Below are 21,684 nucleotides of genomic sequence, written 5' to 3'. Positions count from 1 at the left end.
GGGGGTCACTGTTGCACCCAGCAGGGAGGGTGGAAATAAATAGTCCGGCCTCCCGCCCACCCATGCCCCAATGGCCAAGCTCAGTCCCAGAAGCTGTGACCACGTCTGCAGAGGTCACCTCCTGGGTCGGGGTTGGTGGGGGCAGGGCCCTGAGGCACCAGCTGTGAGCCGCCTGTCCAACTCAAGACGTAGTCTGTGTTCTTAGCACCGCAGTGCAAGCTGTTTGCCCGCTGCCACCCTGTGGGGGCCAGCTCCTCCCCGCACTGCCCCGGGCTCTGGCCACCCTGGCCTCAGTCTGCCCTGTGGGAGCCGTCTCTCTGCCCCTCAGATCTCAGCTGAGTTGTCATTTCCTCAGCGCGGCCCTCCTTCCGACTTTGTCCTGTTGGCAACCGAAGCACAAGCCGTCCATTCCTTTGCACATAGGCGTCCATCTGCCCAGAGCAGGAGCTCCCGTGGGGCAGGTCTGCGGTCTCCCCAGAGCCTGGGGCAAAGGCAGCTTGCAGGCGTCGGTGAGACCTGAGCAGGCACCCCCTGCCTTTTCCTCAAGACACTGCTGAAGTGGGAAGGGCAGCAGCGTGCCCCCCTCCCCCCCCCCCCAGTGGGGGCTTTGCTGCAGGGAGGACAGTTCGAGGGCCTGCACACCGTGGTGGAGCGGAGTTTTTTGCACACAGTGAGGACAGACTGCTCGGCCGGGTCACCCTCTGGTCAGTTTAGAGACGGTGTGACTCAGACAGCACGTAACCCACAGCGTCTCTGCAGACCCTACACGTCTCTCTACCCAGCGGCCAGTGCTCTGTCAGCTGCTCTGGCCTCTGCCCCATGGCCCATTGGCCGCCAGGTCTCCCCTGGGTTTGGTCACGAGAATGTCAAACTCAAGGTGCCCATCACATCTCCGAACTTCACTTGTCAGCTTGTCTTCGCCCACTCCTGTCTCGGGGCTCACTCCACCTGGGGCCTGTGGTAGACAGGGCATGGCCACCCCCTGTCTGTCTGCCCGCCTTGCCCACTGCCAGCTTCTGACCTGCCCTTTGTTACATGTAGGGAGGCAGGAGTTGGTCACAGGAACTGTGCCCGTCTGTGTCTCTGGCCACCCCCTCAGGTCTCACAGGCCGCCCAGTGTTCTCTAAGCATGAAGGTTCGGGTGTGTGCAGGGCACCGGCTTAAGATCGGGTTCCTAGTGCGTTCTTATGCAGCTGTTATCCGGTTTGGGGGAGAACGGTGAGGCTCTTAGCCCATGACTCTGTAAAGAGGGACGGTCTTGGAAACCCACAGGGGCTTGTACCCTGTCCTTAGGGTCACCTTGAGCCAGAATTGACTTGATGACGGTGAGCTTGGGTTCTGCTGCTGCTGCCGTTGTCTTGTTTGTTTTTGATGCCTCTCCTTTTGGCGTGCTGGTCGCAACCAAAGCAGGAAGCCTCCCGTTCTACCTTCTGGTGATGCTGGTCTCCAAGAAGACCCCTGTGGGCGTACTTGGCAGGGAGCACATAGCAGCATCGCACACGCATGTGGAGGCAGCACACCATACCAATGCTCCCCATCAGCCCGGAGACACACCACTGCTGCTTCCCAAGTCCCCGCGGCTCCCGGTCTGTGGGACGGCCAGGGCTGGGCTGGGTGCCACTCTGCCAACCCCGCATGGAGCCCACTGCTGGTCTGTCGGAGCGCAGGCTGACCAACCCTGGGGAGTTACAGGGGTACGTCACACGCTTTGTGACACTTTGACGCTCTCTCCTATTTTGATGCCATGGTGCCATCTAACACCTACCACGTAACTCGCTGCCGGCGAGTGGTGCCACCTCCGAGTCACCCTTGAGGACCGTTTTCCGAGACTGTAACCCCTTAAGGCAGTGGAAAGCCCGTCCTGCCCCCGAGGAGCGGCTGGTGGTTTGGACTGCTGGCTGTGTGGGCACAGCCCGATGTGTAGCCTCTGCACCGGCAGTCACAATGTATTGCTTTGCTTTGCTTTTGCTTTTTTTAAGGAAAAAGGACCTGAGAATTACAAGTTCCAAATCCAGTCAGCCGGTGGCTTACCCATTAGATGTAGCTGCACGACCGGTCTTAGACAGTCAACTCCCGAGTCCCGGCACACATTTCATTTTCTTGCTAAAGACAGCGCCCTGCTTTCCCACCCGCCTCCCGTCTAAACGATCTCTCCCTCCCTCCCTCTGCAGCATGGCCGTGACCCGGTCCAAAGATGCCCCTCCCTTCGGCCCCCCCATCCCCAGTGGAACCACATTCCGCAAATCCGACGTCTTCAGAGACTTCTTGCTGGCCAAGGTGATTAACGCGGAGAACGCCGCCCACAAATCGGACAAGTTTCACACCATGGCCACCAGGACCCGCCAGGAGTACCTCAAGGACCTGGCCGAGAACTGCGTGTCCAGCACGCCCATGGACTCCTCGGGCAAGTTCCACCTCATCTCGCTGACCTCCAAGAAGAAGGAGAAGACGAAGGCCCGGGCGGGCGCCGAGCAGCATAGCGCGGGGGCGATCGCCTGGAGGGTGGCCGCCCAGGACTACGCGCAGGGGCTAGAAATGGACTGCATCCTGGGCATCTCCAACGAGTTTGTGGTGCTCCTGGATCTGCACACCAAAGAGGTGGTGTTCAACTGCTACTGCGGGGACGTCATCGGCTGGACCCCCGACGCCACCACACTCAAAATCTTTTATGGGCAAGGGGACCACATCCTGCTTCAGGCCACAGAGGGCTCTGCGGAGGACATACGGGAAATCGTCCAGAGACTGAAGGTAAGGCAGCCAGCTCCCCTGTGGCATGGGGCTCACGGGGGCCGGCCGAGGCCTCCGCAGCCCAGGCTGGTCAGTGGGGCCAGCACTTTTCCTCGGCCCCAAGAGACAGGGAACAGTCACTCCCACACGGGTCTGGTGGGTCCTGCCCATAGGCGCTTCTAGACGAGGTTGGCACTGAGAGTCTCAGGGTCTTTGCCTCCGGTGGATGTATACACACTGCCTCTCAATGTTGGTAGGAAATTTTAAGTTTAAGCGTATGTTAAAAACACCAGGGCGCTGGAGACACAGACTGTGGCATACATGGAAGAGCACTCAGTCACAGAGAAAGGAAGCTCTGAGCTGGGCCACCGCAGAGATAACTTTGAAAACATTGCCGTTCGATGCCATCGAGTCGATTGGACCCATCGCCACTCTAAACACAGCAGAATGCTTTGCTCACAGTTGTCCCCATGACCCCGAGCGTGCTCTTGCAGCCACGGGTCAGTCCCTCGCATTGGGGCCCTCCACTTTCTCACTGCCCCTCCGCTTTACCAAGCATGAGGCCCTTCTCCAAGGACTGGTCTCCTGACGACCTGCCCAAAGGATGCACGACGAAGCCTGGCCCTCCGTGCCTCTAAGGAGCACTCTGGCTTTCCTTCTTCAAGATGGACGGGCTTGTGCTTAGAGCAGTATTCTTCACCAGCACCACAGCCCAAATGTACCCCTGAAGTAAGCCAGTCACAGACGGACAGAAGCCATGTGAGGCCACCAAGCTGGTTCCAACTCGCAGTGACACGATAGGTCAGGGTCTCTCAGGCTGCACATCTCGGGAGAAGACCCCCGCCCCCTTCTTCCTCACGCAGAGCAGATGCTGGGTTTGAACTGGCCACCTGCCAGCTCGCAGCTCAGCACTGCACCGCCACTGTGCCCCCGGGGCTCCTCGGGATCCCTGTGCGGTGGACGAAGTCACTGGTCTTGGGAAACGTAGAGGCTAAAGTGGATCATTCACGGTGGTCAGGGGCAGAGAGGTTTGGGTTTTGTTTGTTTTCAAGAGCAAAGCAGAATGGAAGGGTTCCAGAGTAGTAAAGAGCAAGGTAAGGAGAGGAGAGGACTCAGTACAAGCATGGACTTGTATAGAGTGAAGCAAACATAAAACCAGATGGCAGGCATTACCTACATCGACTGCTACGGACAGGGACTCGTGATTTAGAAAGCCTTACCTGCCCTGCGGCCGGGCAGCTCAGGCTCGGGCTGCTGGGCAGAACGCAGAGAGCAGACTGGTTTCCAGGCACATGGTAACTCGGCGTCCGGTCATGGCCGCCTGAGGCACGGGGCTGGTCATGGTTGTACAACGTGTGGGTGCTGGGTTTGAACCCCCGGCCTTGCAGTCAGCCAGGCGGGGCGGTGGAAGCAGTTCTGCACGCTGGAGTTTGCCACCAGGGCAGCCAGTTGGCTTTGGTGGTTTCTTGGCGTGTCCCTCGGCACTCTCGCTGGGGGCACCCAGCAGGCACCGCGGGCGCCCTCTGCTGCTGTCTGTCTCCCTGCTGCTCCTCTCCCCCAGGTGGTGGTGCTTATCCGCCTGGTCACCGCTGACTCACTACCCCCCCCCCGCCCCCCCCCCCCCCCCCCCCGCCTGCTTGCAAGAAGAGAGAGCGAGTGGGGATGAGTTTTATTTTAAGAACATAAGGTAGAAGCCCCATCACCTCCACTCATATCCTGTCAGTCAGCACCTCGTCATGTGTCCACACCCAGCTGCAAGGGAAACAGAGACATGTGGTCCCTACCTCGGTGGCCATGTGCCCAACCCCACTCCCTGGGGACGGGGGCTCAGGAGAGGAGACTGAGTCATCGAAGACGGGTGGTCTGTGTGTGTGGGTGTGTGTATGGGTGCAGGTGTGTGTGTGGATGTGGGTGTGTGTATGGGTGTGTGCGGGTGTGGATGTGGGTGTGTGCATGGGTGTGGGTGGGTGTGTGCAGGTGTGGATGTGGGTGTGTGCATGGGTGTGGGTGGGTGGGTGTGGATGTGGGGGTGTGCATGGGTGTGCATGGGTGTGGGTGGGTGGGTGTGGGTGTGGATGTGGGGGTGTGCACGGGTGGGTGGGTGTGGGTGTGGATGTGATATGTGCAGGTGTGGATGTAGGGGTGTGCATGGGTGGGGGTGGGTGTGGATGTGGGGGTGTGCACGGGTGTGTGTGGGTGTGGATATGGGTGTGTGTGTGCAGGTGTGGATGTAGGGGTGTGCATGGGTGGGGGTGGGGGTGGGGGTGGGTGCGGGAACAGGGAGTCTGCTGGGCGGTCCGGAGCTTGACGTGACCAGCTCAGTATCCGTCACCCACCGTTTCGTCTTCTTCGAACCAAGAAAGGAGGGTGTCGCTGAGAACATGCTGGGGTCATTCATCGGGTTCTCACCTCTGCGGCGACACATTGCCAGGAGAAGTGCCCCACAAACAGTCGTCCGTCAGTTCTGTGTGGGGAGGATGGTCTGAGGAGGAGCCAGAGGGGAGCCCACATAAGGGAGACGTGGGCGTGGCTGGTCTGCTGCTTCTCCCACCCGCTGTGGTCCCGTGGGTGGCCCGAAACGGCAGAGGTGCATTCCTTGCACTGCAGGCCCATCCTGGGTTCAGCTGGGGGCTCTGCTTCACCCTGTCCCAGCCCAAGGCCCGGCTGATGAAACAGCCACCACCTGGAGCCCTGCTGGTTGCCTCTGCTGAGGAGGAGGACGGTGGAGCATCTCCCCCTCCAGCCCTCATGGCACGCCAGTCCCTCTCCCAGCTCCTTGCCCAAAGCCAGGCGCACTGCCCCGACCCTCCACCAGGGGGCCGCGACTGCCGTCCCAACAGAGGCTGCCAAGCAGGCAGGCAGGAGTGTCCGGCTCTAAGTCCCCTAATTGCAGGTCCACGTTCACTCATAGGAAGGTCAGCGTGGGCTGGAACAGGTGGGTGTTCACAGGTGGGGCATCACTCTGAAGCCAGGCCCTGCCTTCCGCCCACAGGTGATGACCAAAGGCTGGGAGACAGTGGACATGACACTACGGCGGAACGGGCTCGGGCAGCTGGGCTTCCACGTCAAGTACGATGGGACGGTGGCCGAGGTGGAGGACTACGGGTTTGCCTGGCAGGCCGGCCTCCGGCAAGGCAGCCGACTGGTGGAGATCTGCAAGGTGGCCGTGGTCACCCTGACCCACGACCAGATGATCGACCTGCTGCGCACCTCTGTCACCGTGAAGGTGGTCATCGTCCCGCCTTTTGACGACGGCACCCCCCGCAGGTGAGGGCGCCCTGCCCGCCGGGGCAGGACGGGCGGCTCCCGAGTGCTGAGGTCTGGAGGGCACCCTTGGTTGGCAGCACCGGTGATTTGGGGGGGGGCAGGAATGGGGGGCCGAGCATCCACTGAGGGCTTGTCAGTTCTGGGGGAGGCTCTGGATGTGCATGTGACCCAGTGACCCCATGAGGTCGGCGTTCTGGAGAACACTCAGTGACCCATCTGCCCAGCCCTTCTTTGCTCAGTCCTGCCCTAGCACACGCCACAGAAGGTGCTGAGGAGACGGCAGAGAGGCGCAGCGTCTGCGGGTTTGGGCCCTAAACCACACAGTCTGTAATCCAACTCTGTAATCCAGCTTCAGGTCCTGACTGGTTCTGAGAAGGGCTGGAGCGGGACGGGGGCCGCTCGCCGGGTGGCCAGCACAGAGCCCTGAGGTGGCGGGCATATGGTGGGGGGGTTATATGAAGGACCCCCCCATGAGGAGCTTGGGTTTTGTTCCAAGAGCAGGTAGAAGCCAGGGTGGGGAGGGTGGGCGTCTTGTGCGTGGTCATCTCTAATGTTGGTAGGTTTCTAGCATCATGAAGATGTACCCTAAGTTGGTCTGGGAATTGGCGGGAAGTAGCTACACTTTGAGTTCTGGCCACTGTCTGGTTTGGGTTCCCTAAGGCCACCCGCCCGCCGGCCGGCCGGCCAGCTATACTCTGCTCCATAGGGGCCTGTGGGCTTCGCCAAGAGAACGGAACACAGGTGTGCTAGAGTCGCTTTGTGGTAGGGACTCTGCCATCTCTGTCCAGCTGCCCCTTGCTCCTTCGTTGCTTCTGGAGCATGAACCAGGCACGCGTCCTCTCAGAGCTCCCGCTTCATGGCGTGCCCACGGGCCCTTTAACCAGTTCTTCTCATGGGGGCGCGAGAGGGCTTCAAAAGGAGCAATTCCATTACCTTTTCGTTTTGCCCACGAACCTTTTGACGATCCCCCTCAGTGCCCACAAGCGGCCTGTTGCCCCCTAGAAGCACAGTTGGCATCCCTCGGGCAGTGCTGTGTGTCCCGCTGTCCTCTGCCCCCTCCCTGTGAAGGTTGCCCTCTGCTCCCTGCATGGTTCGCTGGCCACTGAGCTCCTCGCCTGGACCCGCCTCTCCGCCGCTGGGTCGCCCTGCGAGCCCCTGGTCCGCCCTCATTTGTTGGAGGGTCTCTTAAGGTAGAACTTCTCCCGGTGAGCTCTGGTTCGCCCGAGCCGTCATCGTTCAGGGAGACGGGACGGTGCAGGTCTCAGAACAGTGAGCTGCTCCCCCAGCAATTTCCAGAGGCCATCTCCAAGCACGCAGAAGACAGGAAAGGCCTCCACAGAGCATCACGGAGCTAAGAAACCAGACGGAGATCAAACAGTAACAAGCGACCATCGAGGGAGACTGAGTCAGAGAGATGGGGGTCGGTGGCTCGCCCCCTTGCTAACTGGCCCCACGTAGCTTGACTGCGGTGCCCTCTTCTGCAGAGCCCCCTCTAAGGCGTCTGTGCGGTAAAGCACAGGCGTCCCTGGGTGGTGAGTGAGAGGGAAATATAGGCAGGGCCTGGCCCTGGACACAGTGGGCCAAGGAGGGCAGCAGAAAGGCCTGGCAATCAGAGACCTGCCCTCCCAGAGGCTCTGAGTGACGGGCCAGACCTCCCAACCTCGCGCCATCGCTGGTGCAGTCCCCGTTTCACAGACCAGGAGACGGGCCCAGAGCAGACCGTCCCGAGGGGAAAACCGTACAGTGAGCGGCAAGTCCAAACTCAGAGAGAAACCAACCCCTGAGTCCGCCAGCCCCAGGTGTTCCCCCCTCACCTCTCCCTGTGTGCCCATGCCAAGGCCCAGCCACACCCATGCGAACCAGAGGTAACCCCACGCACAGGCGCCCTGGGCTTGGTCAGGGCATACACTTAGGGCCTTGCTCTGCACGCACGCTCGCCGGCAGCTGACTGGATCCTGGGACCCTTCAAGGGGTCTCCAGCCATGAAGGTAGGGGCCAACTCAAGCAAAGTGGCGTCTATAGCACTCTCCCCCACTTAGGGGGCTGGACTGGACAGATGAGGCCTGCTCCCCACTCAGTTTCCAGGGGAGGCACTCAGCCTACACCCCACCCCCCTTCCAGGGCAGCCGAGTCTGGTCGAGCAGGCGCTCCTACCCACAGGGGTGGGTGGCTGCAGCTGGGCAAGGTGGGTCTGGTTCCTCTTCAGATGGCAGTAATGCCAAGCTGTCCTGTTTGGGGAGCTGGCGACCCCCTGCTCTGGGGTCCCTCCAGCCTCTCCCTGCAGCCCTGACCCCTGGCTCAGACATCACAGTAAGCATGGGTGAACCAGGCATAGGGAGGGGACGCAGGTGTCCAGGAACCGGCCCTGGGAAGCTGTCTTCCACCTACTGTGGCCTTCAGCGCCCAGCCTGAATGGACACCAGAGAGTCGCCCAGGCAGAGAATTGGGCCCTGGGCCCCCGGCTGGGCCAGGTAGCAGGAAATGCAGGGCCACTGCTGAGGCTGTCATTGTGGCCTTGGGCACAGTCTGGAGAGGTGTCCCCTTGCTGTCTTCAGTCAGGGCAGACCACCCCCAGGTGTTTCCATCCCTTCAAGTCAGCCTCTAGGAAAACTGAGACCCCACAAGGGAGTGAGGAGGGGTCCCGGACCTCTCAGGCTGGGAGGACAGTGTGGAAAGTGGTCTCAGGGGCAGAGGTGGGTCTGGCTGGGCTAAACAGGACTGGTCCGCCCCTGCCGACTCACAGCAACCCCTGATTCTGCCCTGTGCAGAAGAACGCGCACACGGGCATCGAGGCTGCTTGGGGGCGGCCTTGGTAGGGGTATGGGCTTTTCGCTGTGTGCCCTCGGACTCCACCCGACCCAAACAACTGGCCGTGGGGCTTCTCCAGCCTGAGCATGGGTGTGGGTAATACGCAGATTCCTAGGCCCCGTCTTGAGGGTGGAAATTGGTTCAGACGAGCTGGGGCCTGGGAACCAGTGTTTTCTCTCAGGATTCAAGGTGTCCTGGTGGTGGCGGTCCTCAGCTTTCCTGGAAAAGCTAGGGAGGTGGTGGGGTGGGAATCGATCTGGGGCTCCTGGGATCTCCAGACACCCATTAGACTCCAGAGGGTGGAAGGGCTACGACTTCCGCTTCTGAGCAGGTGGCGGTGGGCTGGAGAAGGCCTCCTGGCCCGAACTAGGCTCCGCACACACTCCTGGGAGGCCGGCTACCCTGGAGAATGGGGCCACCCCATTGGACAGATGGGCTCCCGTTGGGGCGTGGAGAGGGAAATGGCCTCAGGACAGCAGGGGCCTGGGGGATGTGCAGAGCGGGGACAGCGGTTCCTCTGGGAGGTAGTGCCCAGGGTCTCCTGGCCGGAGGTGGGGCTGAAGTGGCACTTAGGACTGTGCCCACCACCTCTGGTTAGGGTTGTGGGTTTTGGGGTCAGCTTGCTACATTTAAACCCGTTTCCACCTCTTCCTTGCTGTGGTCCTCAGAGAGGTTATTTAACTTCTGTGTACCTCCATTTACCTCGTTCTCTAGTGCCGTGTATTATGCAGAACCCCAGCTGTCAGTGACAGGATAGATTCTGGTACATAGCTAGGCTGCCCAGGAATCGGGGAGGGTTGGGCTTGGCGTTCCCCGGGGCTCTCCTGTCTGGAGCTGGTGTCAGTCTTGAGCAGACCCTCACCTCATGGGGCAGAGATGACCCCAGCCCCCTTGGAGCCCAACTTAAGTGCCCTCAGCTCAACAGCCCCAATGGAAGTCAGGGTCTCCCCGCCACCTCCCAGTAGTTCCAGGAAAAGGTCCAGAGGCGATGCTTATTGGCTCTGGTTGGCCCTGTGCAGGGCGCATGACAACCCCTGCACCAGTCTCTATAGCTGGGGGGGAGGGGGAGTCCCCGATTGGCCAGGTCTTTGTCACATGCTCCTGCTTAGAGCCAGGAAATGGAGTCAGCCCTACCCAGAAGACACAGGAGACGCGGGGTGAAAGCCGGGTGGGTGGCAGGCACTGCCTGGGGTGCCCAGCAGCCGTCCTCCCTCTGGCCAGGCCATGCGGCACAGTGTGCATGGGCACTGTAACCCAGGATGCTGACTGGGGCTTGGGTCCACCCAGGTCTCAGAACCTCCCTCAGGTTGCTCCATAGTCCCTGTGTCCCAGCCACCACCTTCCAGAGTGTCTTCTGAAAGGAAGGCCATGACAGGAGCATGCCTCAGAACTCAGCTGGGCAGGGGATGCTTGGACGCAGGGCCACCCTCGAGCCCAGAGCCCCCACTGGGCCCCAGCAGTGCAGCGGTGGGGGAGCACCAGCCTGGCCCCTCCTGGAGCCAGGAGCCACGGTGCACGCCTGGCCTGGGGAGAGTCACTGCTGTTCCGAAGCTATTTCAGGGCTCTGGATTGCGTGGCTGCCTTTTTTTTTTTTTTTAAAGTAGGTCACCTGCTTCTCTTCCAGCTGCCTTTGAGCATCTTCGGAACAAGACAGATACTGTCCTTTGCATCCAAGGGTATCTGCTAAGGGGGGCCCAAGTCTCACTAAACCCGGGAGGACACTGGCAGGCGTGAGACTGGGGCCAGGTCGGGACCCGGAGGACACTGAGCCAGTGATTGCTGTATGGCCCTTTAAGAGCTGCCACCTGGGCCCAGGGTGGTCAGGAAACCTGGCCACGGGATGCGAGGCACCTGTGTGCACCGGCCAGGCCTTCCTGCCTGACACCAGGCCTTCTTGACAGGGGGTGGCCGGAGACCTATGACATGAATACCTCAGAGCCCAAGACCGAGCCAGAGAGCATGACCCCGGGGGGCCGGCCCCCCTACCGCAGCAACGCTCCCTGGCAGTGGAGTGGGCCAGCTTCCCACAACTCTCTACCAACCTCCAAGTGGGCCTCGCCAGCCACTCCTGGCCACGCCCAGTCCCTGAGCCGGCCCCCGAAGCAGACTCCCATGGTCCCCTTCCGGGAGCCCCAGCCACTGCACAGCAAGAGGTAAGGACAGCCCTCCCTGCCTCTCTGTCTCTCTTTCTCCTTTCCCCCTCCTGCCGCCCACCCCAGCAGCTTCTGCTGCATTCTCACCCCGCCTCAGTCTCTCCCTCCTTGTCCTCCTCAGACCCCCCTCCTCCCTCTGGTCCACCTTTGACCTCGGGCCTGGCCGTGTGCGGGGCTCCAGGTCTGAGGGCCAAGAGCCCGTGCATGTATGCAAAGGCCAGGGCCTGGAGATGCTGTGAGAACTACACGCAGCCCCTCCAGGCCTTGGGTTATGTGCCTGCCCAGCTGCCTTAACGTACCGTGTCCTACAGACGATTACAAGATCAGAGAGTTAGTGTTACAGCTCTTTTAGAATTTGTCTAGCAGGTTTTCTGGTTTTCCCGGAAAACCCCCCCCCAAAAAAAAAAAAAGATCAGAGACGTTTAGAAAGCAGGGGCTTCAGCTGACCCAAGAGCAGGAAGAGAGGGGCCTCGGACGGACGGCACCTGGCACCACTGCAGAGGCTGGGGGAGGGAGGGCAAGGAGGGTCCCACCCCAGCCTCCCACCACCTGTGCTCAGCACCCTTCCCGAGGGAGCGAGCCGATGGTCTGTGGGTCCTCTCTGGCAGCAGGGGCTTCCCCCCATCAACTGCCTCCTTCCACGCTTGTTCCAGGCCGGTCAGCTTCCCAGAAACCCCCTACACAGCATCACCAGCAGGGGCCGACAGAGTTCCTCCCTACCGACAGCCTTCTGGAAGCTTCTCCACCCCCGGCTCAGCCACCTACACAAGATACAAGCCATCACCAGAAAGGTCAGAATTCTTCCCTCTTCTCCAATTAAGGGGTCTCGTGAAAGCGAGGGGCCTTTCTTCTCCAGGAAATGTGCACCACTCACCCTCCCGCCCCCGCCCAGCCCCTGACCCTTGGCTGTGCCTTAGCTCAAGCTTCAGCACAAGCTGGGCAGGGCAGGACACACAGTTGGCTTCAGCTGCTGTTTTGTTGACCGCTCGACCCGTTTGGAAAGGAGCCTTCATGGAGCTGTGGGTTAAGTGTTTGGCTACTGACGGAAAGATCCCACAGTTCAGGCCCCCAGCAGCAAGGTCCGCTCCCGGAGAGACCTGCATTCTTGGAAGCCCTCAGAGGAGCAGCTGTCCTCTGTCCTGGGGGTTGCTGGTCCACATCAGCAGCAGGGGCTCTCCTTCCCACGCTTTTCAGTAGCTCCCCGAGCCCCGCCCCCACCCCCTCCTTCAGCCTCTGAGCATCCGCCCTCGTCCCTCCTCCAGTGTCACTCCTTTGCCCTGCTCTCCACTGAGAAGTCAAAGGGACCTTTCTGTTTCTGGCCAGTCTGCCCCACACCTTCCGTGCCACCACTCCAGCCTTGCTGACCCCTGTCATGGGCCTCGGTAGGCTGTGTGTGCAGAGCCCTGCCCGTGGTCTTCCCACTACCCGGCCGTACCCTGCCAAGGGGGGCTTCACGGCTGCTCCTCCAGGCAACCTTCCACGAAGGACTCCAGCCAGATGCCACCACGTTGCCCACAGGGCATTTCCTGACCGTGGCCTGGAGCCCCCACACTGGTGGCCCACACCAACAAGCTTAATGTCCAGGCTGAGACCCTCCCATCACACTGCCCAGCCTCCTCTGCATGGGAGACTCACCAGAGAGGTCGTGGGTGGCGTGAGTGAGTGAGTTTAAGTTGTGGCATCGCCCATCTCGGGCTGTTCTGGAGCCTCCTGCCTTCGGTTCGGCTTCTCAAATTGCTTGCTCAGCGTACAGACTCAGTGAGCTGCTGAAAGGATCCGACCCCGACCGTGTGTTCCACGGCTGTCTGCCGGTCTGTGTACAGGTTCCGCATGAGTGTTCTGGAATTCTCATTCTGCTCGATGTCATGTGTAATTTGTTACGTTCCACACGGTTACATGCCTTTGCATAGTTAATAAATCGCAAATCAGCCCCTCTGGTATTCTCAGCTTTCAGCCATGCTGTTCCTCACTCCACACTCGCTTTTGAATCCGGCTTGAAATTTTGACAGCTCCCTGCCCATTCTTTAATTAACGTCAGCAGAGTTTTACTTGCACAAGACATTAACGAGCCTGCTCAGTGGGGTCTCCGTCTTTGGAATGGACACACACATGACTCTCTTTACATCAGCTGACCAGGCAGAAGGCCTCGAGATTGTTTGGTGCCGACAAGGAACCCTTGCAGCGCCTCATCAGCTCGTTGACGCATTTCCATTTGTGTCCTGTCAATTCCTGGAGACGGTTTCGTTTTTCGGGGTGTGTTTGGATGGCTGGCAGCACCTCGTCCTCATTTTTTTCTTCACCTCTTCTGTGTCATCAAATCGCTGTCCTTTCTTGTTCCTCTTTATTCGCAGAAACAAAAGAAATCTTACAGAATGAGGTCAGTGAGTCGGGTGTGGGACAAGAGGCATGTTTTTGTTTTTGCCCAAAACGGGCGCACTGAGCTGGCTATGTGAGCAGATGCATTGTCGTGGTGGCAAAACCAGTCCCCGTCTGCCACAAATCAGGCCTTTTTTGTCGCACTGTTACGCAATCTTTTCAGAGCCTTTCGGAAAGCTCGATTAACAGTCTGACCTGGTGGAACAAACTCCAAATGCACTATATCTCCCTCACATCAAAAAAAACCAATGAGCATTGTCTTGATCTTTGATTTCACTTGACGAGTTTTGGGGGGCCGAGGTGCTGATGGCATCTTCCACTGGCTTGACTGCTGTTTGCTTTCAGGGTCGGAAGAACAGCACCATGTCTCGTCACCAGTAATGACCTTGGAAAGAGTCGGGGTCACTTCAGAGCAAAGCACGGCATGTTTCCCATAGACGCTCTTTTTCCTGGCCCGTCAGAACCCAGCACAAATTCCTCAGGGGCCCTTCTCATTCCCGAATCTTCTGTTAGAACTCCAGAGAACATCCCGATCTCTTCAGTGTCCGTAATGGGTCTTCAAATACAAGTGCACAGACTTTGTGGACATTTTTGCCCCTTTGGGAAGTTGACGACATCCAGAATGAGAAAACCACACATACACTTGAGTTTGTCCCATGGCGCCGCCCTTGTAAGCTGTGTCCAACATCACACCGGTTTCTGCTGCGTTTTTCCTGAGCAGGAAAGAAATTTCACAGCCGCACGCTGTTCTCTTCAATCGGCCATCACAAAAAAACGAGTTCTGAGAGAAATTGCTTTTACAAAAAAATTCACTGTGACCAGCGAGAACCTAGCCAGGCATTGCCCAGAGGTGCCCTGACTCAGAGCGATTGCGAGATGCCCGCCTAGTGGGAAAACTGTGTACTACGCAAGCTCTGCCCAGTGTCGCTTTTTTGGGGGGGGGGCAGTACCCCCTTGTGTGCTACTTGTTGAAATGGTTGCTTGCCAACCAGTTCCGTCTGGTCCAGAGGCTCTGTTCCTGCCATCGGCATGCATTTCTTCCATCTACGTGTGAAGCTTCTCACGCCGTCGCTGGGCACTTGGTCCATACGACCCCTCAGTGCTGCGACTCTGGGCTTGCGTTTCCGCCCTCGGTTCTTGTCAGCTTACCTCACTCCACGCTGGTTCTTCCCTTCCGGTTTCCTAACATCCGTTTTGCGCGTTTTATTCAAGTACTTGGTCTTCACCACCACCCTTCGAGATCTTTTTTCATCATTTCTTCCGTTCGCTCGACTGATCGATAGATTGATTGGAGGTCTCTCCTAGTTGAATTTCTGCCCGCTGCCTTTTCAGTGGCCTTGTCCTTACCCTGTGGGGGATGCCCTGTGTCATCCCACAACTTGTCTGGCCTCACACACTTCAGCACACCAAATCTCTGGTTGAGACGGTCTCTCCGTGCGGGAGGGACACGCTCAAGGTCATGCTTTGGCCCTCACGTGCTTGCTGTAATTTTCCTCCGCTTCCTATGAACTTGCCTGTGAGGGGTTGAGCGATTCTCCCATCAGCCTGCATCATGTGTTGTTGAGCAAATCTGCCCTCTTGACATGGGTGTAGTCTGTTTGATTGCCGAGTACTCCGTCTAGTGAGGTCTGGTGCCCGCTGACGTTGTGGGAAAAATGGCATTTGCAAGGAGTGAGTCGTGGGTTCTACAAAGTGCTACCGTGTCGTCTCTAGCATCATTTCTGTCCCCAAGGCCACGCGTGTTCCAGCTTCCACGTTCCAGTCACCCGTAACACTCACCGCACCGTGATTGCGTGTTTGACCGGTGTCAGACTGCAGAGGTTGGCACAACTCTTCCATTTGCCCACCTCAGGCGGCGTTGGCGGTGGGTGTATCGATCTGAACGGGCTCACTGACAGATTCGTTCTTCAGGGTGAATCCTGAAATGCTCTCTTTGTGACGACGTGGTGCCGTTTCTCTTCCGTTTGTCATTTCCACCATCGCCAACCCTGTGATTGTCCGATTGAAAACGGCCGATGTCAGTTCACTTCAGCACGGGTCTTGATCTGCGTGTGTGCCCACATGCGTGCTGGCGACTCCCAGTTTTCCTCCGAGTGTACTCGGCGTTCGGTCTTCCCCTTGCTCACTGAGGTCTGCAGCTGGCTCTGCTCACAGAGAGCTGTGCCACGAGGGCCCTGAAGCTTTCCTCCACCTGAGGAGGCCACCCTGCCCGGTTGTACTTCGAGGGCCTTCCAGGCTGAGGGCCTCACCGTCCACGGGTATCCGACAGCGTCCCACTGCCGCCCACAAGGTGCCCAATGGCCACTCCTTGCAGAAGTCGGTCCCAGCCCCCCCTTCCTCGCCTGTCTCGGGCTGGAGGCTCTGCGGGTGCCGTGGGCTCCACACCACAGCAGCAGCACCCCCAGAGCTCCCACGGCTTGGCAGCTGAGAGGCGAGTGTTGGCAGGGGCGGGGCGGCTCTCGGGCAGGGGAACTGTGCCCCTCAGGGACAAACACCCTGTACCAACGGGCCCCACTCATTCGCCCGTCCATCACCCAGGCTGGCTCCTGTGGTCCCTGGAAGACAGCACTCGGGACTCTGCAGAAGACGGGGGTGCAGTGACGGTCCCCAGAATGAGGGAGCTCTCCCTGTCCTGAGCACATACCCCTAGCCGGGCAGCACTGACCCTCAGTGTTGGGACTGACTGGTGTCATGTGACAGAGGCAGGGACGACCACCAGCAGGGACAAAGGAAGGGGGGCTGGGGGGAAGTACCCAGTAATGCCTACGCGGCCAGCTCACTCACACACACGCACACGCTGTCACCAGCCACCCTGCAGCCCGCCCACCCACTATCCAGTCAGCCAGTGGAGAGGGCTGGCAGGGCCCTGCCCGAGTGAGGCTCGGCCCCCGGACACGGCTGTTGGGGTTCTGTCCTCTGTGACTGCGTGGGCGGCTCCAGCCAACATCCCACTGGCAGGCCCTGCCCACTGTCCGTCTGTCCCTCCGGCGTCTGCATGGGGACACCTGAAACTACAGCTGTTTCCTCACCAGCACCTCACACCCTCTCTCTGTAAAGTGACTTCATCTTCCAAGAAAAGCCGGCGAAGTCAAGGTTTCGCACATGAGGTTAAAGACAGACACTTGAGCTTCTCTTGTTCCAGACACGTTACCCGGAGGCGTACAGGGTGAGGTGTGGAGATGGCCTGGTTTTCTGTCAGGCTGCTCCAAGTTTGTCGGCACAGGCGCATCCTGGTGAAGGTTCCCTGTGGAACAGCCGGCTCGAGCTGACTGCAGCAGGATGGCTCTTTAGCGAGGGCTCTGCGTGAGGGGGATAATTCCGCTTGGCTCTCGCTCCCCTGCAGGTACGCAGCCGCCCCACACCCCCTCCTGTCGTTTGATCCCCACTTCCCCCACGATGGACTGTCCAGCGGCGACTCCTCCTCGGGCGGTCTGACCAGCCAGGAGAGCACCATGGAGCGCCAGAAGCCAGGTAGGGCCTCCCTCAAGCCAGCAGAAGAGGCTGGCTGGTGACCTGCCTGACCCTGTCAGAGGGCTCTCAGGAGCAGTGGAAACAGCGAGTGAGCCGGGAGGCCGTCGGCAGTGGTGTCTGAAGCGGAGACTTCAGGAGCAGCACACTGGTACCCGCTACAGAAGAGTGGTGGCCTCCAAGATGGCTTTGGGGGCGGCGGGCGGGGGAGGGAAAGTCGCTTTCAGAGGAGCAGAACTGGCTGTCCGCAATGGCGCTGGTGGCTTTACTGTTGTGGGCTTATAACGCAGGTGTGTACAGCCGAAAGCACAGCCCGAGACCAACATAGCACAAGTGTCATGGAGCCACACCCAGTTCAAGAGATGGGCCATGGCAGACTCCATTGCCATGTGCCCTCCCGGTCCGCCTGCTTCTGTGACAGCACAACTTCCCTCTGCCTGTTTCTCTGTTTCTCACCTAGAGCGACCGTGAGAGGGTGCGTGTGCGTGTGCGTGTGCGTGCTGCTTTGGGCTCAGTGTCACGTGTGGAGAGCGGGTCCTCGCTGTGACTGCGGGCAGCAGGGTGACTGGTAGGACAGGACCACAGTTCCTTGCTCCATCCTTACATGATGGCCACCAGGGAGCTCTCTGCTTTGGCACACCTTAGAGCCCTGCTGCTAGGCACGCTCTCGGGCATGAGTTTTTGCAAAGCATGAGCATGCGGTTTCGTAGGACACACTCCGAAGAGTGGAAACGCCGTGTTGTGTGACAAAGCATGTTTAGCTTTCTGAGAAGCTGCCCGACTCTTTTCTGACAAAGCAAGAAAGGGAAATGAGAAACTCACAAACCAGCAAAGAGGAAGTAAAACTCCGTTTGCAGATAGGCTCCCGGACAGAGCGATGGTTGTTGGAAGTGACTGAAAGGTCCGGCAAAGTGGTGGACCACAAGCAGTGTGCAAAACCAGCTCAGTTCCTTTTCAGTGACGGCGTTCTGACAAGTAAATCAGGAACACAGTACCACTTACGATAGCTGCCCCCCCCCGGAGGGGGGGTCAGTCAGGGACACATCTAACCAGAGAGACAAAAGACCTGACCAAAGAAAACCACAGTAGCTGGGCAGCTGCGCAGTGGAGTGGCTCCACAGCCCCGACCAGCCGTTGCTCTGGTCAGCCTTGTTCGCCTCACCGCTCCCCCTAGTGCGTAGCCGTGACGGGGTCCTCTGTGTAATTGCGTTTTCCTGATGCCCGTTGACATATTAATTCTTCTCAGCCTGTTCATCAATCTGTGTACCTACTACCTAGACCGTCTTTTTAAGCGTAACTTCACATCTCAACCCCGCTGAAGTCCGAGACAGACCAGGTGAAAGGGCGTGCTCACGGGAAGCGTTGGTCCTGGTGGAGGAAGAAACAGAGGCAGCCTCTTAGGGCCGTGTGCTGGCCTGCAGGCAGCCAGGGCATGACAAGGAGCCTTTATGGAGCAGAGGGCTAACGTTTGAACCCACCCTCCAGCCCTGGGAGGAAGTGGAGGCTGCCTGCTCCCAAAAAGATTGACAGTCTCGAGACCCACAGGAGCAGTTCTGCTCTGTCTGCCAGAATGGGCTCGGGGCGGGGGTCCTCCACAACAGGAAAGGTCATGACCCTCAGGCACTGTCGGGATAAGAAGGGCCCCACAGCCCCAAATGAGCGCCCAGGACCACGCTTCCGTCAGCATGGAGAGCCAGCCAGACTCCAGCCAAGCTGGCCACACCCGCCTCCTGCTGGCGCCTCTGCTGCCTCTCCCAGCCTCACCCAGCCTGCTCCATCCTGCCCAGCCCGCCCGCAACTGCTACCATCTTTGCTCCCCCTATCCCACCCCCCCTCCAGTCCACCAAGCAGCACTCAGCCTGTGCCCGGCCCTGCCCTCCTCCTGCCTCTGTCCCCTGCTTTCTCCTTTCCGGCTGCGTGGCCTGAAGACGCTGGTATAAACTGACAAGCCCGGCTCCGGCCTCCACCAGGGACCCTGCAAGGCAGTCTGTGTGTGGAAATGGTCTCGAAGCCTGGAGCGTGTGAGGAGGTCTTCTGAGGGCCGGCCAGAGTGGCCAGACTGGTCAGGGCGAGGACCCCGCTCTCAGCGGGCAGCACTCTCCCCGATCCTCGCCAGGCCTTAGAGGCTCCTCACCCCTGAAAGCCGGTGGGGCAGGAGGGGAGGAAGACAAGGCACAGAAAGGATCAGTCCTGTCCCAGGTCCATACTGGGGAGGGTCACAAACTCTACTGGCCAGTGACGTACAAGACCATCTCAGCCACCTCAAAGCGGTAGAGATGCCGACATGGAAACATCCCCAGATGTCTGGCCCAGCCTTGTGAGCCAGCCCAGCAGAGCAGCAACAGTGGCAGGGGAGGGAGGGGGGGCCACATCAGACTGTGCCGAGAGCATGAGAGTTTTGAGACAGGCTCGGGTGTCCCCTGTCTTCCCGCAGAGCCTCTGTGGCATGTGCCCGCCCAGGCCCGCCTCTCAGCCATGACTGGAAGCAGCAGCAACAAGCACGCCTCCAGACAGGATGCAGTGGGCAAAGACTCCCCCAACAGGCATTCCAAAGTGAGTCTGGTCCCCCCCTGCCCGGGGGGCCGTTGCTCTGATGTCCAACCCCACTCCAGGCTGGTCAGCTCGGCCTACGTGTGACCCCAACCCCGACAGTGAGCACTTGTCCCGCTTCCGTGGTGCAGAGGGGCTGAATGCTGAGTTTGGGAGTTAGAGCCACCTGGGACCACTTCCTGCCATCCTGAGCAGGTCCCTGCCTTCCGAGCCTCGGCGGCCTCACACCATGGCATTTGCTTCCCCTCAAAGCGTTGAACAAGCCACACGGTGACTCGGGAACCCAGGCTGTTTCTGCCCTGTGATTCTGCTCTCCAACAGCTCCCTAGAGCCCTCTCCTGGGTGTCCTCGGGGACCCTGCCTCCCTGCAAGGGATGCTGGGAAATGTAGTCCAGTGCGCCCAGGCTGGGGAGGAGATTGTTTGGGTGGGCGAGGCAGTGTGAGGCCACTCTCCCCGTGGGTCTTTGAGGAGCACTCAGTGAGCCCCTGCCCTCGTGAAGCTGAAGTCAGTGCAGGCAAGATGCCGTGAGCAGATAAACCGATAATTGACATAGCCGCAGAGACATAGCGGAGTTAGGGGGAGCCTTTAAGCCCAAACGTCTCGTGACGCGAGGGAGTGTGGAAGGAAGGGGGGGGGGGCAGGGGCGGGCAGAAGGTTGGCATGATGGCGTGCAGGGATGCTCAGGCACAGCAAGGGGGCTGTGGGGCTGGAGCACAGGGTGTGAGCACAGCTGGAAGGAGGATATGATGTCAGAACGGGGTGGGAGACCACTCCACATGGGCCTCATGGGCCTGCCGAGGGAGGGAGCCACGGACACTTTACAAGCTGAAGAGAGAGCTGGCACGGGCTACACTGGGGCCCCGCAGAAGGGGTCAGGGCCAGGCCATGGGGGCCTGTGGAGGAAGGAGGGGACAACAGGACCCTCTGTTGGCCTGGACAGGGAACTGAGAACCAAAGCAGCCGGGCCCGGGGTGACACGGAGGCCCTAAGTGGGACCCCAGAAGGAAGGGGGGATTTTCCCGAGGAGGGAAAGATTTGGGGTGGTACACAGGTGTGGAGCATGGAGTTTGAGGCGTCAGAAGCACGTAGCAGGGTCTCAGTTACTCCTCCCAGCAATCCCAGGGCAGGCAGGGTGAGTGGGAAACTGAGTCACGGAGCTGTTGAGGCCTGTTGCCCGGGGTCGCCCCTGTCTGCCTCCAGGGTCCACGCTGGGGTGGATCCAGGAGGGAAGGGTCCCACACCCCGTGCACAGGCAGCCCTGAGCCAGGCACCGCCCTCAGCCCCCTCTGCCTTGCAGGGAGAGCCTCAGTACTCCAGCCACTCCAGCAGCACCACCCTGTCCAGCAACACGTCCAGCAGCCACAGCGACGACCGCTGGTTCGACCCCCTGGACCCCCTGGAGCCAGAGCAGGACCCCCTGTCCAAGGGCGGCTCCAGCGACAGTGGCATCGACACCTCGCTCTACACCGCCAGCCCCAGCTGCCTGCCCCTGGCCAAGACACCGCAAAGGCCTGCCAAGACGCACAAGCCCCAAGGCAGCATGGGCCTCTGTGGCGGGGGGCGGGAAGCTGCCGGGAGGCCCCACCACATGGACAGAAGGCGGGAGGTCTCACCTGCCCCGGCGGTGGCTGGCCAGAACAAGGGCTACCGGCCGAAGCTGTACTCCTCAGGCTCCAGCACCCCGACAGGCCTGGCCGGCGGCAGCCGAGACCCACTGAGGCAGCCCAGGTAAGGCCCAGCACCTCTGCCATCCGGCCCCTCAGCTGGAGGAGGAGTCCTGAGCACCTTCCACTTCGCCCAGTCCCAGCAGACAGCCTGTGGGCTGAGAGCTTACTGACTGAGCCCCCCTGCTGCCCACCCTGGTCCTTCAAGGAAAGGAGCTTAGGTCAAGGCGGAGCCATGTCTGCCCGTTTGCCTCTGCCCCTCTCTGCTGCTCTGACTGGCAGTTCTCCCTGGGCCTGGGCTACACGGGTTAAGAAGCATTCTTTTCACCTGGAGGTGATAGGCAGGGGGGAGGGGTGTGGCCTGCAGAGTGGACCTGCAGTCAAGAGTCAGAGAGTACGAACCAACAGCTCGCAGAAAAGCCATTCTGAAGGGCTTTCCCACCTTCAAGGCCCATGGCCTCAGACAGGTCCCAAGACCACCCTCGGCCGCCTTCTCTTCCTGCATGGAGAGGTGAGGAGCTGGAGCACAGGTGGTCAGGGCCCCGGCCCCCAAAAGAAGGGACTTATCTGCACAAGGGGTCCCTGTCCCCTTGACCTTCCTCAGGGTGCCCATGCCAGCACACTGATACTCAGGTGGAGCTGCCCTCCAGGACTGAGGAGACCCACTTTG

The 21,684-nt window shown here is 59.9% G+C and overlaps 1 protein-coding gene and 1 non-coding gene across 4 annotated transcripts in view; both read left to right on the top strand.

Annotated features, from left to right (window-relative positions):
• Positions 1-21,684, top strand: part of SIPA1L3 (signal induced proliferation associated 1 like 3) — a 214,129-nt gene that overhangs the window by 162,969 nt on the left and 29,476 nt on the right. For all 3 annotated transcript variants that reach the window (XM_075536258.1, XM_075536257.1, XM_075536259.1), the window contains 7 exons: positions 2,172-2,748; positions 5,720-5,994; positions 10,704-10,955; positions 11,609-11,746; positions 16,675-16,802; positions 19,234-19,352; positions 20,648-21,078. In XM_075536258.1, the coding sequence (XP_075392373.1) occupies positions 2,172-2,748; positions 5,720-5,994; positions 10,704-10,955; positions 11,609-11,746; positions 16,675-16,802; positions 19,234-19,352; positions 20,648-21,078 (1,920 nt within the window). The remainder of the gene's footprint in view (positions 1-2,171; positions 2,749-5,719; positions 5,995-10,703; positions 10,956-11,608; positions 11,747-16,674; positions 16,803-19,233; positions 19,353-20,647; positions 21,079-21,684) is intronic.
• On the top strand, positions 11,288-11,348 carry LOC142432882 (U7 small nuclear RNA). Its single transcript, XR_012780979.1, has one exon. It is a non-coding gene; the product is annotated as a U7 small nuclear RNA (small nuclear RNA).

Source organism: Tenrec ecaudatus, chromosome 18 (genome assembly GCF_050624435.1).
Source record: "Tenrec ecaudatus isolate mTenEca1 chromosome 18, mTenEca1.hap1, whole genome shotgun sequence".
Taxonomy (NCBI): Eukaryota; Metazoa; Chordata; class Mammalia; order Afrosoricida; family Tenrecidae; genus Tenrec; species Tenrec ecaudatus.
This window is presented reverse-complemented; position numbering and strand designations above follow the sequence as displayed.